This window comes from Ostrinia furnacalis, unplaced genomic scaffold (genome assembly GCF_004193835.3).
Source record: "Ostrinia furnacalis isolate ACB-3 unplaced genomic scaffold, ASM419383v2 OfSCF3002, whole genome shotgun sequence".
NCBI lineage: Eukaryota > Metazoa > Arthropoda > Insecta > Lepidoptera > Crambidae > Ostrinia > Ostrinia furnacalis.
In genome coordinates, this window is record NW_021133241.1 from 135,335 (window position 1) to 150,874 (window position 15,540).

At 35.3% G+C, this 15,540-nt stretch overlaps 1 protein-coding gene across 1 annotated transcript in view; it reads right to left on the reverse strand.

Annotated features, from left to right (window-relative positions):
* The window catches only part of IP3K2 (Inositol 1,4,5-triphosphate kinase 2), a 66,873-nt gene extending 63,451 nt beyond the window's left edge, over window positions 1–3,422 (reverse strand). The window contains exon 1 of the mRNA XM_028310319.1: window positions 2,928–3,422. Coding sequence (XP_028166120.1) covers window positions 2,928–3,392 — 465 coding nt within the window. The 5' untranslated portion in view covers window positions 3,393–3,422. The remainder of the gene's footprint in view (window positions 1–2,927) is intronic.
* Window positions 3,423–15,540: the final 12,118 nt, after the last annotated feature.

Here is a 15,540-nt window from a genome sequence, read left to right on the forward strand (position 1 = left end):
AATCGAAAAACAGAAATCCCTGTCCTGGATAAAAAAAAAATGGTCACGTTTGTTCTTTCCATTCAGCGTGATGGAGCAACTATGGAGCAAGCCCCCCCCCCCCCCACAATTCTCCCGGGTTGGTCCTTTCAAGAGTTGGCAACCCTATTTCTCACTCAAAAAACCTAAACCCTCACTTTTACTGTTTCAATCATCATCATCAACAGCCCTTTACAGTCCACTGCTGGACTATGAGCCTCCTCTACTATAGTGGAGGGTTTTGCCATAATCCCCACGCTTGGCAGGCGGGTTGGAGATCGCAGTTTAAAAGATTAATGTTTTTCAGAGAGCGCTGCTGCCCGTTCTCTGTTTGATATGTAGTCCCTAAGTCGCCTTTTACTACACCCGCGGGAAGAGTGACAAATGTATTCTTTTCTGCCGTCACACCACGGCTTCAATCATTCTTCTTTTATTGCAAGTTCATTATCAAAAAACGTAGTCATATTAAATAAAAAGTCTCTTGGCCCTTTATTAGAAACTTAGAAAGATATAAAAGACACAAAACAATCCCAAGATACAAAACGTTATAACACAAGTATGACAAGATGTGGCAGCCCTAAGTTATAGGAAACGCATTTTAACAACTTAATAAAAGTTCCCATTACGTAAATGAATGCAATCGGTCTATCTAGAGACACATTTACATTCAAATTGTGGTAGAGTCATAGTTTTGTAACTGTTGGACTCATAAAATGACTTAAACTGTTACGGTGTCCGATTGATAGCATTTTTCTTGGTATTTTGGTCAAACTATGATTTAGGAAAGATCCCAAAGAAAAAAGAATGATGTGATTCATGCTTGATTTTTTAAAATAGCTTAATGATTTACCTTGTAAACAGAAATAATAGTAAGATCGATCGAACTGATGGTAGGTAGATCGTTATAAGGAGGTCGATCTGATTATATTATACTAAAATTCTTAAAACATGGGTACAAACATTGCGTATGTTGTCCATTGTCATTGTGAATAGCTTTCTCACTATTATTGTTGCAAAAATGTTTGCACTGAAGCGAAAAAAAATACTTTCTATCAATACTATAACGACAATATCCTACGTTTTCTATACAGTTTTACTAGGTAATAACGACCATCTATCCAATTTTATTTTATGATCCATAGTTGTAATTAGATTTGGAGTAGGCAGCGCGTGCGCATCCTGCTCGGATTGACGTCACGAGCGGATGCCGGCTACCTCACAATGCAACATAATTTATTTTACGTACATTTAGAATTATAATTAGCCCGCATTGACTCGGAATTCTTAAAATCCAAACGAATTTTGTATACAGGATGTCTTAGACTAATGTTCACAAAATGGGTAGAAGGAAAACTTGTTCAATTATTTAATTTTAAAGCTATTTTCATAATAGGTAAAAACTATTAAGGTTTCAAGTTAAATAAACCTTTTCTAAAAAGCTAATATCTAATTGTTTTCAGATTTTTCTATTAAGTTAATGTTATAAAACATTTTTTTTTCTGGAGTGTTACTTAACTATTACTCAAAGTGTAGTTAGATTACGAGTATTGCAAGTTTGATTAATTAATCCAATGATGCCCTGTCAGTCAAGTTTATTATGACAGAAACCTATAGCGGCTCTTCAAATAGAGTCTGACACGGACTGACACCAGAACTGTGACCTCGTTGTTTTTATTTACTTACAAAATAGAAGAAGACTCCATAAATGTCTATATTTCTACTAAACTTAATTTAGGACACCCTGTACGTTCCGTGAAAATCTACATACAATAGTTTCATGTAATTTATCGCGTTCAGTTTGGACAAACTAAATTCGTTTTGCACGTTTGACGTCACAGCAATAAATCATTGTCATTTGCCCCATGGGAATTAACAAAAAGTTTGTTGCTATGTGAACATAAAACATAAGTATTTAGTAGTTAAATAAAAAAGATTGGTCGGGAATTTAAAGTGGTACCTATTTTTCATTTTCTATAATGACTAACCTACCAAAGTAGGTAAAAAAGAGCTCTGACTTAAAATATAATATAAGTAATACATAGGTACATGGTACATACATAAACACAAACGTCCATATCTCCAAAATGAGGATTTGAAGCCTCGATAGCCGAACGGTGAAGGGGTCGGACTTGTCGACCGTCGCGACTCGTGATCCCGGGGAACGGGTTCGAATCCCGCCGTCGCTCGACTATAGTGGTGAGCCCACTCGTGACACAAGCATATTTAGCTGAATACTAGGGGCTAACGGGACTATTAGTAATTTTTAAATAAAAATTAATTTGCTCTTAAAAAAAGATACTCGTGTTCATCATATCAAACAACGTCTAATAAATTCATTGGATTAAAATATTTGCGTTTTATACACATTATATTTTCTATAGTTCAATTTTATAACATTGACGCAAGCGCCATCTGTTTGCCACTCATCGAATTAAGTTTCATCGCGAAGCCTTCAAGCCTTATGATTCATAGATCTTTCAGACCGAACGCTAACACAAAGTTCCCAGTTGTGTCTCTAGATGGCGCTACTATAGAATAGATTTTCCTAAAGCTACGTAAATGAAAATACAAACAATGGAATTGCCTTATCTGAGTAGGAAGATTTTGTGCATAACTCATACAAAAGTATGTCATTAGAAATGATAACAATATTCATAAAAGATAATAAATATTCTGAAGTGACTCTACATTTACAAATTAATATGACGAGCGTAGAATCAGCTGACTCTTTGTTTAGGTACTAAGATGATTGTTGTGAGTAGTAGGTACAGTGTAGAAAAATTTATGGCCATTTTTAAATATTTTCTTATTAATTACATGAACCTATGCATAAAAAAATAAAATATTACCTAAAAATCCAAAAAATATTTTTAGAAATTCAGCTGCAAATTAATATCATATGAACGTACCTTTTTCAATCCTTTACTAGAATCAGGACTTGGCATATAAAAGTCCACGATGCCAAGCAGACAGTCGTCACAGCGGCACACATCACTTGGCAGCGAAGACATCGACCCGAAACTGCTGCAGCTATCCATAGAGTCGGTCCTGACCAGCTTCCCCGTGCTTAGAGCTTCCATTTTGGCAACCAGCAGCGATTCCATCAGCGACCGAGGTCTCCCAGGAGAGCGCGACCGTCTCGCAAGGTCAGGAGAAAGAGGTCGGTAGCGGTCGACGGGAGACAGAGTCCGGTGGCGCGCGAAGTCGATGACGTCAGGGGACAACGCGCGTCGCGAGACATCGGGAGACAGCGCGCGTCTCGACACGTCAGGAGAGACGGGAGTTTGACAGCCGACGAGCTCGGTCGACGACGCGCGAGATAACGGCGGCGTCACACTACGACAGTGCGACGACGTCATTTTCGTAGCCCGCATTTGGAAATCGTTCACACTTAAACCAGCATTAGTCTGTTGACAGTGTTTTGTTTCGCTCAATGGGTAACTTGGTTAGCGTCCACTATGGAATAAATTACAATTCTAATTAGGCTTTTGTGTGATTTGTAAAGAATTTGTTTTGTGTATAAGCTGATTAGAAAACCTTCATACAGTAGTAAAGATAAAAGTTCGTTCGTTCGTTCGTTTCAGCCAAATGACGTCCACTGCTGGACAAAGGCCTCCTCCAAGGTTTTCCACAATGCACGGTCCTGCGCTGCCCGTTGGCCGTTGGGGCAGAAAAGTTCTCGAGTGGCGACCACGGGCTGGAAGACGTAGCGTGGGCAGGCCTCCTACTAGGTGGACCGACGATCTCGTAAAGGTCGCGGGAAAAGATAAAAGTTAAATGAAAATAATTTATAGGCACGTTTAGTTCACTCATCGCATCGATTCTAGTTTGTACTGCTGTTAGCGGATGACCTACGAGTATCTATTGAATGAGAGCTGTTAGAGGCAAATTACATACCCCCTTACTAATAAAAAGTTACACAGTTGTTGAACACTGTTTTAAAATGTCATATCCATACAAAACGTCACTTTAAAACACTGTTCAACGAGCATGTAAGTTTTATTAGTAAGGGGGATAGAAAGCATATACCTACCTAATGCAATGTTAGAATGTTCACGAGTAATCATGAAAGCGACCGAATATTGTAAAAATATTTAAACTTTCAAGTAGGTACATATTTTCTCGACTGACTGTACCGAGTTCTCTGTCGCGTTGCTTGTTTATGGCGCAATAATTAACATGTTCTAGCATAATATAGAGACATAAGTAGTTCTCAGAAAACGCCGTTGTAAGTTTTCAGCCGGAGGCTGTAACTCACGCGGACTGTACGCGACCACACCTGCGTTAGCAGCATGCACTAAATAGATGTTTATTTAAATAAATGTTTATAAATTGAATTTAATACATCAATGTTCAATTTATTTGACAAAATAGGTGTTTGAAAGTGCCTCTACTCTTGCCCTGAGGAAGCCCAGATCATAGAGTTTGGGATAGATATCAGCAGGCAGCGAGTTTCAATGAAAAAAATTGTCTACAATTTAGAGTAAGGCCCAGTTTTTTGATTCGTAGTTAAAATAACCAATAGTCAAATTTGACAGATGTCAAATGACAAGTGGTTAATTATCACAAAAAAATGTTTTCCGAACAATGGTTAGCTTGACTTTTAGATTTTTTTTAAACTATTACTTTACATTTTGTTAATATTTAATCATTAGTAGCAGTTGCAATAATGTTAACTATGATTTAAAATAAAGTCTACTAAATAAGTTCTTTTAAGTAGCCGCTGTCTGAAGGTAGTTGTAAATAAGTAATTAGCCGTTTGGGGTTGAGACTATGGGACCATGGGGTCCAAGCGCTCGTTCCTTTTATAAGGAACTAGCAAAGAGGCTCACCGAGGTGACCGGTGATCAAAAGGCTGGCAGCTATTTTGGTCAGAGAATTAGCCTGGCCATTCAACGTGGCAATGCTGCCAGCCTTTTGGGCACCATTCCTGACTGCGGCGCTGGGGGTGAAGTATTTTTTATTTTGTAAATAGTTTTTATAATTAGTAATTTTTAAATTTTAGTTTTTAAGTCATTTTAAGTTAATGTATTATTATAAAATTTATTCTCGAATAAATATAAACTATAACCAACTATATAATTGTTTTAATGAGCCTTACAAATAATAAGACCTTGCTTAAATTGTTTACGTCGAGTCCCATGTTGGTAATGTTGGTATCAGTCAAATTACGTGTTGTCTTGTCAATCATGCGCAGGAGTCGATATTCTGATGCACAGACGACGGGACATCATGTTAAACACTATGACATCTTATATAGTCGTAATAGGAACTATTTTTTAACAAAATTGTACAGTTTTATGTGCTGTCAACTACACATTAATGAAGCAACTTATTTTTTATGTAAATTCACGAACTGCCTCTGCCAATTTTAGCAATCGATGGCAGTCGTTAACGTTAATGTTTATTTTAAAAACTTTTTGTCTTCTTAAATGACGTTTCGTAGAACAACTGAATTGTTTTGTGAATCGTATAATAAAGCTACTTTCCTGTTGTATAACTTATAGGTATTTTGTGTGACAAAATTCAAACGTAACTATCTTGTTTTTATGTTTCCAGTCTCATACGAAAGAATAATAAGAAAGACTAGGTCTGAAAGAGAAAAAACTAGTTACATAGTATAGAAAAATCTTTAAGGTGGTGTAAAATTCTCGGGAAATACACTAAAAAGAACTTAACCTTAATTCAAGGCATGAAAGTTCTTGAAGCAAATGATGATGATGATAGTAGATTCGTAGTCGCTACTCGCTACTGTATTTTATTTATCGATTTATAATATTTAGCTTCACAACAAGATTAAACATCAATGCCTTCTCATAGAAAAATCAATGGTTGTGCAATTAAAAACCTCGTAAATTTTCACCTCATTGCCATGCGTCGACTCACGAGGTGGTCGCCCACCCATGGCGTTGATCGGTTTATTAATTGCATTCTGCTTAATTGAAACTAATTAATTATAACGCTTTCAACACTCCTAAAAGTAACGGCTCTAAATAATGTGACAATCGTTACTAAATTGTCGTGTACGTTTAAGAGTAAAGTAGGCGAAGGGAAATCTACAACGAAGGTAGGTAAGTAATTAATTATTACTTTAAAACGTTCACGATGCAACCTGTGTGCTTACCATGAGTTTACGTTAGGTGTGTTCGCTAGCGAGTACGTCAAAAAATCTATGAAAATTCTATTTATTGAAAGTAGCCGCCAGAGGCGCTGCACAATATGTCATACATTTAAATGTCATTTTTTTACGCAGTCGCTAGCGAGCACACCTAACGTAAACTCATGGTGGTGAGCACACTGATCGAAACATCTCATAAATTAAAGATATTTTTGATATTCCCCAGATCTTTAGGTGCGTATTTTCTAAATACGGCCCTGCTACAAGCTATAGGAACATTATAGGTAAGTATAGCTGTAGGTACAATAGAATAGAATAGAAACACCTGCCTCTCATGACTATCTGAAGAGGTGAAAAGGGATCATCACGCCAACCCGTCTGGCCAGCGGGGTAAGTGTAGCCAGTTCCTACAGTTGCATTTACTAAATTATCTAGAGTACTAAATTATCACAGTACTAAAATTATCTAGGGTTGTCCTTTTGCAGTTGAGACTAAATGACCTGATGAGGATTGCTCAACAAAAATCTTTAGGAGAATTGCATCTTACGAGTAAAATCCTTTAGTTAAATTTGTTTCTAGTACCTTAACAACTAGTTAAACTAAAGTGCTAATTCACGTTTTCCCAACTTGGAAACATACATATTTAAGCCCCTGACAGTGCCTTTGTCTCCTTAATAAAACATTTGTATTCGGCTCTGTAAGGAGAGTTTGTCTATACAAGCGCGTAAATTAGAATACAATGTTGGGTGTTAAATTGGTGTATTGCTTCAGAGCTGTTGTAAAGTATGAGGAGATTTTATCTTGTTGCTAGTACCTAAACCTAGATTCTAATCATGTGTAGAATAAATTTTATGTTATGACGGTCCTTGTCGATTTTACATTATACTCGTGCCTAGGTATGTACTTAATGTATTGACGACCAATTTACCGAAGTGTGAGAACTCTTACCTGAGTACCTACGTGAATTCAATCCCAGTGCTGTTTATTCGTTGGTGCAGGAATGAATATTTCTCATATATTATCATGATGTTTAAAAAGTAAAAGCATGAAATAATAAATAGGTACTTAGTACATTTTGCAAACCTATTGGGTTCTCTTTCGAATTCGCAGTTTTGGGTTAGGCCTGTGAATTTATATGTAGTAAGTAGTTTAGTAATTTTGAACTTTTTGGACCATCATATTGATTTGCATACTGAATCACACAAATCGTATTACCAGTTCCATACAATTTGTGCAGATTTGTATTCAAATTTGATTTCTGATTATACCACAGATTTTGTGAATATCATTCACTCAACCCATGTAATAAAATCGACCAATTATTATCTACCTACTTTTCTTTCCTTTGGTTATACTTACCTAATCTAAGAACCGTAATAATCTGAAGAAGACTAAATTATTGATTGTCTCTCTTTATAAAAACAATTTAATGTTTTACAAATTAAATATTTCACAATTTTAGAAAGCATAACAAACTGGAAAACTAGAATGCTCACAAAAACATATGGGAAATATCCCACATACGCCGAGCGTTTAGGCTCAATTAGCCGAGCTCAGAGAATGCCCACAATATTCCATTAATTAAGCCACTTCCAGCTAATTATTGCAGATTTAAGTTTCCTTATTTCAGTTAAACTTGTTAAAGCTCGTAAAAGAGAAACCTCATAAAATAAAAAACGCCTGTGTCCCCTATTTACGTTAGTTTTACTTATCCTAAAAACCGGGAGATCACTGTTTTACTGAATAGAATAGAATAACTACTTTTATTTGACAGAAAGGTTACTAAAATAACTAATGCTTAATATTTCAATAATAATTAACACTTCAACTTAAATTTGCATTAGGGAAAACAAAAAGAAACAAAATGTCTCAATACAACCCTTGCTCTTACAAATCAGGTTTTAAAAATATTCGACGAAATCGACCTAAAATGCTTTTAACCGTTGCTGTTATGTAATGTATGCATAGTAGTTTATTTTAATTAAGGTTAAAAGACTTAAAATGAATTTATATTTTGAGTAGGTAGCCTGTTCCATATGTGTCCCTCGATACGGCACTGCACTGCTATGCAGTATTGCAGCAAAACATTATGGCAGTTATATTCAAATTACAAGCCGTATTTAGGTCACATCACGTGTTAGTTAAACAGCTGCGAATATTATAACGCAATCATATATTTATTAGCACAATCATATCAGACGTAGAGCGGAGATAAATAATATGGTACCCACAAACATACTTACTAACGAATTTATTGGAAGGCTGTTCTATTTCCATTTAACTTGGTGCTGTAGGTAAGTAGTTATTAATATTGTGTATTATATTATTTTCGTGGAATTAAGAAAATTACCAATGATGGGGAATTGGAAGTTACGTCGTTTTTATTTTATTCCCTCGATTGACTACATGCTTACGTGTAATCTATGTTTAGAATTTTAATCCTGTCTGGCAAATTTTATTCCGATTTTTATCATAAATAAAAATTTACGCTAAAGAATCAATGTAGACTTCTAATAGACGCAATCTCATGTACTAATAATAAGAAGCCTACATTGACTGGACAATAATTGAAAATCCATTTTGATGCCTAAAATAATATACATATGCGATATTATCTTCTTTTAGTCAAAGTCAAAGTATTTATTTGAAAGCATTGTACAAAAAAATAACTCAAAAATTATCTGGAAAAAGCTTAAAAATTTGAAAAGCATAACTTACATCATCTTACACTGAGATTTTTGCGATTTCTCTTCTACTAAATCTCGATGTTCCAAGTAAAGCTAAGCAGCAATGAATAAACATCTGCTCGAGCGGTTAATGTAAGAATGTTAATCGTTCAACTCGCGCCGGTTAAGTAACACTAATTACCCAACGTCGTGACCATACGTTTGATTAACTTTGGTTCCAAGCTTGGACCCACTAGCCAATGATGAACCCAAGTACATGACAACTTTATAGCTCTACTAGCGGCCCGCCCCGGCTTCGCATGGTTGCAATGGAATTTCCCGGCTTTTCTCTTCTATATGCATGTTTTATACCTAAAACCTTCCTCTTGTGTCACTCTATGTATTTAAAAAAACCGCATCAAAATCCGTTGCGTAGTTCTGGAGATCTAAGCATACAGAGGGTGATAACCAAACAGGATTTGGAGCCTGATACTCCCAAGGGAAATCGAGGGCTATTGTTTTTATACTTAACAGTTGGAAACACTGGCTAATGGGGATTAACATGACTCTAGTCTACAGTGGCGCCATCCTGTAGGCCTAAGATGCGCGCCGTGATAGGCGGTTATCACGCCATTTTATCGATTTTGCCCATACAAATCGACGTCGATAAAAGTTATCACGGTGCGCATCTTAGGCCTACTGTTGAGTGCAAATGCGATAGTCCTCTTACTGCTTTAGCGCTAACTAAGTAGTTGGCGCCACTGTCTTCGACAATGACCTTACTCTACAGTGGCGCCATCTAGTGAGCGCTAAACGATAGCCCTCTTTGCAACTGGCAAAAGTCAGTTTCATAATTGACTTAAAATCCACCCTTGTTTTGACAAGGCATCGGTGACTGAGACATTGGTGTATTGGCTCCAACACCCATTGGTGGCAATAACCAACGTGTGGCCATCGCGTTAACACTAATTGAGATGGATTGGACACACGCCGAGCTTTTATTGGCGATTCAACGTTAGATAGTTTTCTAGAAAATCATTTATTTCTATTTCGGCTTTATTTGTACTGTTTTCCTTCCTTGTTCATCATTAAATTAGTAAATAGTAACAACAATGATTTGCTATTATTGTACAATCGAACTTTATGTAGAGTCATAGAGGTAACTCAAGTAATACTGCATTCATAATAGACACTTTCGTCCAGATAGATCTTCAAATCAAGCTAAGTACCTACCTTATGTCAATTGTAGTAGATTTTTTTCACTACTCACATTATAAACCGTACAAAAAAGTTCAAATAGCATTCTAACTAACTTTTTGAGATAATTGTACGTTGTATTTTGTAGTTGACTATATCCACATCTTTCACCGCTTGTCAGGTCTCGTTCTCAGCCAATAAACACATCAAATGTATAACGAAGCCTGTCACATTCTATTTAGAACGAAAATTAACTGCTAATTAATAACTAAGCATTCAAACTAATTATCTATACAATGAGAATCTATTATTAAATTATTATGTATCAAAACATGTCAAGTGCGAATCGAATTTTAATTAGGTGCTTTTAACGAATATAATGCATGTTACCCACCTGTACCTCTAGCATGAACAACTTTCGTCTTCGAATCGTTTGCGTATTCGACAAAATTCGAATTTAACACACTTCAATGTTAATTTAATGTGAAATGTGTCATTAATTTTTTGCTCTACTTATTCTTTTATTTTTAGTAAGATGGTAAAATCAATAATTTGATATTACGATCTTATACAAGACAGAGTCAGCCTAGAAAATATCTAACTGTTCTGTTAAAAATGTATGGCGTCATACTGTCAATATTTAATTAGGCTTATTTTTTAATTCTACATACATAATTATAAACATTTTTTAAGGACATTGTTGACGATTTAATTAGGTACATTTGTGACAAAATTTTATGCTGTACTTGTTTTTAATGCACTTACAGACTGCAAGTCATGCTATGAATAACAGATCTTGTGAATGTGGTGTGCTGTTATTGTACAAAATACTTATTTGGGTTTCTTTCCACTCCAATGATCTCCAAAAACAAGTTGTTAGTGTGAAGGCGGACACCAGTCCAAAGTTATTATTACCATAATTTAGACGTCATAAAGTTTTTATGGCGTTATCGTTCATTATATTAAACCGACTTTTATTGTTATTGCCCGAAAGACACGGTTATTAAATAACCATTCGGCAAAATACACGTTTAAATCAATTTCTTTAGATATAATTCATGAAACAAAAAATACACGAGTAGTTTATGCACGAGCTTTTATCAAGTAACTGTAGCTATTGAGATTTGTTTTACTTTTCTAAATAGTACTGAAAAACTACATAACACAGACGATGTATTCGACAGTATATTTACTCATAGTGTGAATTAATTTCTTTTACGTTTAGAAATTTTTCAGGAACCCTGTACAGCCCATTTTGAACCCTATGTCGTATGGACATTAGACTCATTTATGTATGCTCTACCCTAGAAGGCCCTACGCTCTACGCCAGCCTATATGCATAAATATAAATTGAAATAATAGTGACTTGAGTTTCTGGCGCTGCTTCTTCTCAGCATTGGCCCATTTATTGTCCTGATACAGTGGTAGGGACTTTTACACGTCCCAGTATTAAACTGGGACGTGTAAAAGTGCTTTTTTAAAGCCTATTTGCAGAAAAGAAAACCACATCAACTAAATTATTTTTGCTGATCCATTGGTCAAGGGTCTGTCGCGTCGTATTTAATACGCTAAAATGATTCTGAACTTAAACTTTTCACTCACGAGTACCAATTACACTTATCTTTTAATTGGCTTTTGCATCAGGCAATAAACTGGAGTACCTCTTATTACCCCGCCAACTTGCAAAACATAAAAGTTAAAGGCAATGACATTTTTCGGCAATGACTGGTAACCTAATTGACAGAACTTCAAAGAACCCCTGATTAACTGTTTTTAAACTAAAAGCGAATGAATTAATAAAGTAGCAATAAAATTCAAAACGCGTCGAGTTTCACAAATAAATCGAAATAAATTGTCGCTTGAGGCGCAAGATCGTTTTGGTACAGTCAGGAAGAAAATTCGTCAGTTAATTTCCGACGCATTTAAGTTTGTACAGTTCGTATTTACCTATTTCGTAATCTACCCCAAGTCTCTACATTAGATCATACTGACAAGCTGAAGTAAAGAAATATTCTGTTTCTATTTAAGTTTGTGAATTTGTTGCAAATTTTAGTTTAAGAGTACTAATTATAGCCTACTATTTTAATTGTCTTCCCCGGGCGGATTAGTAAAAGAACTAACATTTTTAATAGAAACAAATCGTCTGTCATTGTATAAACTGGGGCATAAATCAAGTAATTAAGTGTTTTTATTTTCGTTCGTTTCAGCCGAAAGACGTCTGTGGGCAGGCCTCCCACTAGGTTTTTATTTTATTTTATTTTATTTGGAATGGTTTTATAACACTTATCATGACGTATATGTAAAGAACAATTATTTTTTATACTTGCAAAGAACCATGTATCTGAACGAACGCGTTAAATCAGGCTGTCGTATTTCTCTGTATAAACAAATTAAGGGCACCTCATTAAATATTTTACTTTAATTATCTTTTAAAAATAACTGGATTTGCATTCGTATGATATTTTCGCAAGACCTCGTAATGAGTGTAATAACAATATTTTTTGCACACCGGCCTATCTGTCTGTCTGTCACTGTATAGTATTTGTATTAATCTTTACGACTAATTAAGACCGAACCAGTTCTGTGTTTACACGTAATCACGTTGATTATGTCAGGATTATCAATAAAATAGCAGAGCAGTTCACAGTTGTAATGGGCATTATAAAACTAATTAATGATTTGAATTGAATGTTTTTTATTTCCTGCTTTTATTTACATATTCATATTATTATTATGTCCACCTGGACATGAGATTGAATGGCTAAATATAATCATTTATGCATAGACTAGCTAGCTACTGTTCTGCGGTTTTGCCCGGATAGATTTCGATCTGATTCAGATTCCAGCTTATTCAGATTCAGAAAGATTCCAGCTAATCTTAATATATTATTTTATCTTCTATCTAAGCCAAAATATGTATAAGATTTTATATATGTATGTATGTATATCCACATCTCACAAGTAAGTTACATTGAAGAAACTATGTATTTCCCCATCTTGCGCTGAAATAAATTGTATAGAAATCTAATATACAAATTGCAAGTAGATAGTTATGTAAATGGCCATGGCAGATTTTATAAGATTTCTGTATTTTTAAATAAAAGTAACTTCGATTTGTATATTTGTTAACTCTTATTTATTAACCCATTAGGATCGTGTAAAAAGCGTATTACCTTTTAAAGCTAATTCAATTTGAAGATGCGGAACGAGTATTCGAAATCAGATAAGTAACTGCTTCTCGTTCGCTATAACACTTATTTGGCACGTGGAAACTGCCTTTTTTGGATTGGGCTTGTATATTTAAGTATATCTTTGGGTACATCACTAGCAGCCATCTGAGGTTAAGGGGTCTACTCTGAAAACGGTTTCGATCTATTTGTGACTCTCTCCAACATGAAGGGGACAAGCTTATTTTTTTTCTTTTTTGTAGCTATCGTAAACCAGAGATCGGGTAAATGACTCCTCCAAATGTTTCCAGTTATTAGCTAGAATCTTGGTAAAAAAAATATCAATCCAACGTAAGGTCTATTTCTGCTACTATACATACAAATATGGGCAATGGTTATGTTATGAAAAAACTTCTTTCTTCTCTTGCTTTTCCCAGCAACTGCGACCAAATTATTATGGTTAACTATACTAAAGTGCTTGGCCACACAGGAGTTGCAATAACAGGAATAAAAAGTAGTAATAGTCCAATTTCTAAATCAAAATAATTCAAAGAGAGAGACAGATACAGCCGACATTAGTTTTCGCAGTAGACCTCACACATAGGTGACTGGTTTTAAAGAAAAAAACTATAATAAATCGCTTGTCAATTATGGGTGCTAGATCTGATAGTTATGCTAAAACTAGCTTCTGGACATGTTAATGTCGTTGCTTCGAAGAATTTAAAACAGCATTCATAAACGTACTGTTTACATTCACATTTAGTTCAATATACTTGATTGGTAATAATGAATGTAAAGACTAATAACGAAGTGATATGTTTAAAGTACACAGGTAGAGTTAATGTAAAAAATGAAAGACAAGTTTGGCATGAAGTACAAAATGGCGTAAAAATAGCTTAATTGCCATAATTGACATTGATGACATTCCACCAGCTCGCACTAAGCGTTTCGATGACTCTTTTATAATGCGAACAGCTAGGGACTGGAATTCGTTGCCTGCTGCTGTCTTTCCCGAAAACTATAATCCGGGCCTTTTCAAGGCGAGAGTGAATAGGCACTTACAGGGCAGATATGTACCATCCTAGACCGCATCCCACTTAACATCAGGTGCGATTGTGGTCAAATATCTGCCTTGTTATGCATAAAAAAAATAAAAAAAAAATATATTTGCTATGGTACGAGATTTTTTGAGATACTACTATTTGAATTTTTTTCTAATATCATCATGTCATTGATGATACAAATACCTATATTATCACAAACTTCAAGAGACTGAAACTTTTGCAGACACGGTTTAAACACCTAGAATGGCAAGTACTCTTAAATTAAAAATCACCATTATTCAAACATTAAAAACAATAAAAAACCGCAATTGCTCAGTTCGACTTTTTACTGTCTTGTTAATCTGTTCGCCTCATTACATACAATAATGTAATCGGGGAAAGTCGCCATTTAAAGTTCAATTTAATCGTAAAATTATATGACAATTGCGATGACATTTAAGTATGCGATTCTTCGAATAAAAACGCCTTTTCGAGGCGGATTAAAGAGGGTTCCGCGTCAAAGCCGACCAATTATTTTTATTGCCCATTCACGTGCTCGTTATACATTTTAAGGTTTTTGCACGAAGGGTACCAAATACATCGAGTTTAGTCTTTACCGACAGTTTTTGATTTTTTAACACACATAAATATTACACATAGCCCGACGGATTAGCAAGCTGAAGTGGCAATGGGCAGGGCACATAGTACGCAGAACTGACGGCCAATGGGGCAGCAAGGTTCTGGAGTGGAGGCCGCGTACCGGAAAACACGTCGTGACCCGTCATATCATAAAATAATGTAGTAGTGTAGGAAGGCGCTGGACGCAGGCTGCTACCAACCGGGCAACATGGAAATCATTGGGGGAGGCCTATGTTCAGCAGTGGACGTCCTATGCCTGAGATGATGATGATGATAGTGAGTAAAATATAGTTTCTATTGTCAGGTTTTGATACACATAAGTGGTTAAAAGAGAATACAATTTAAAAGATTAAGCATTTAATAGAATATAGGTAAGTAATTCATTAATTTGTAGAGACAATCTGGATTTTTTCAATACAAAACTTGTATAATATGCAAAGAGTGCACAACTGTCATTGACATTTTTAATTATACAAAGATGAGTAACCATGACTAATACGGATCTGAAGTAGACGAGTCCGATTCACGCTTGACGTTATTTTTCAATCAAAGGGTATGCCAAAAATATAACAAAAAGAACGAGTCTCAAATTGTTTGAGAGCGAATTACTGTCATTTTTATGGAATGATAATGTTGCAAGAAAATATTGACAGTGCTTAATATTTATTTATTTGGAGTACTTTTTAAACTGG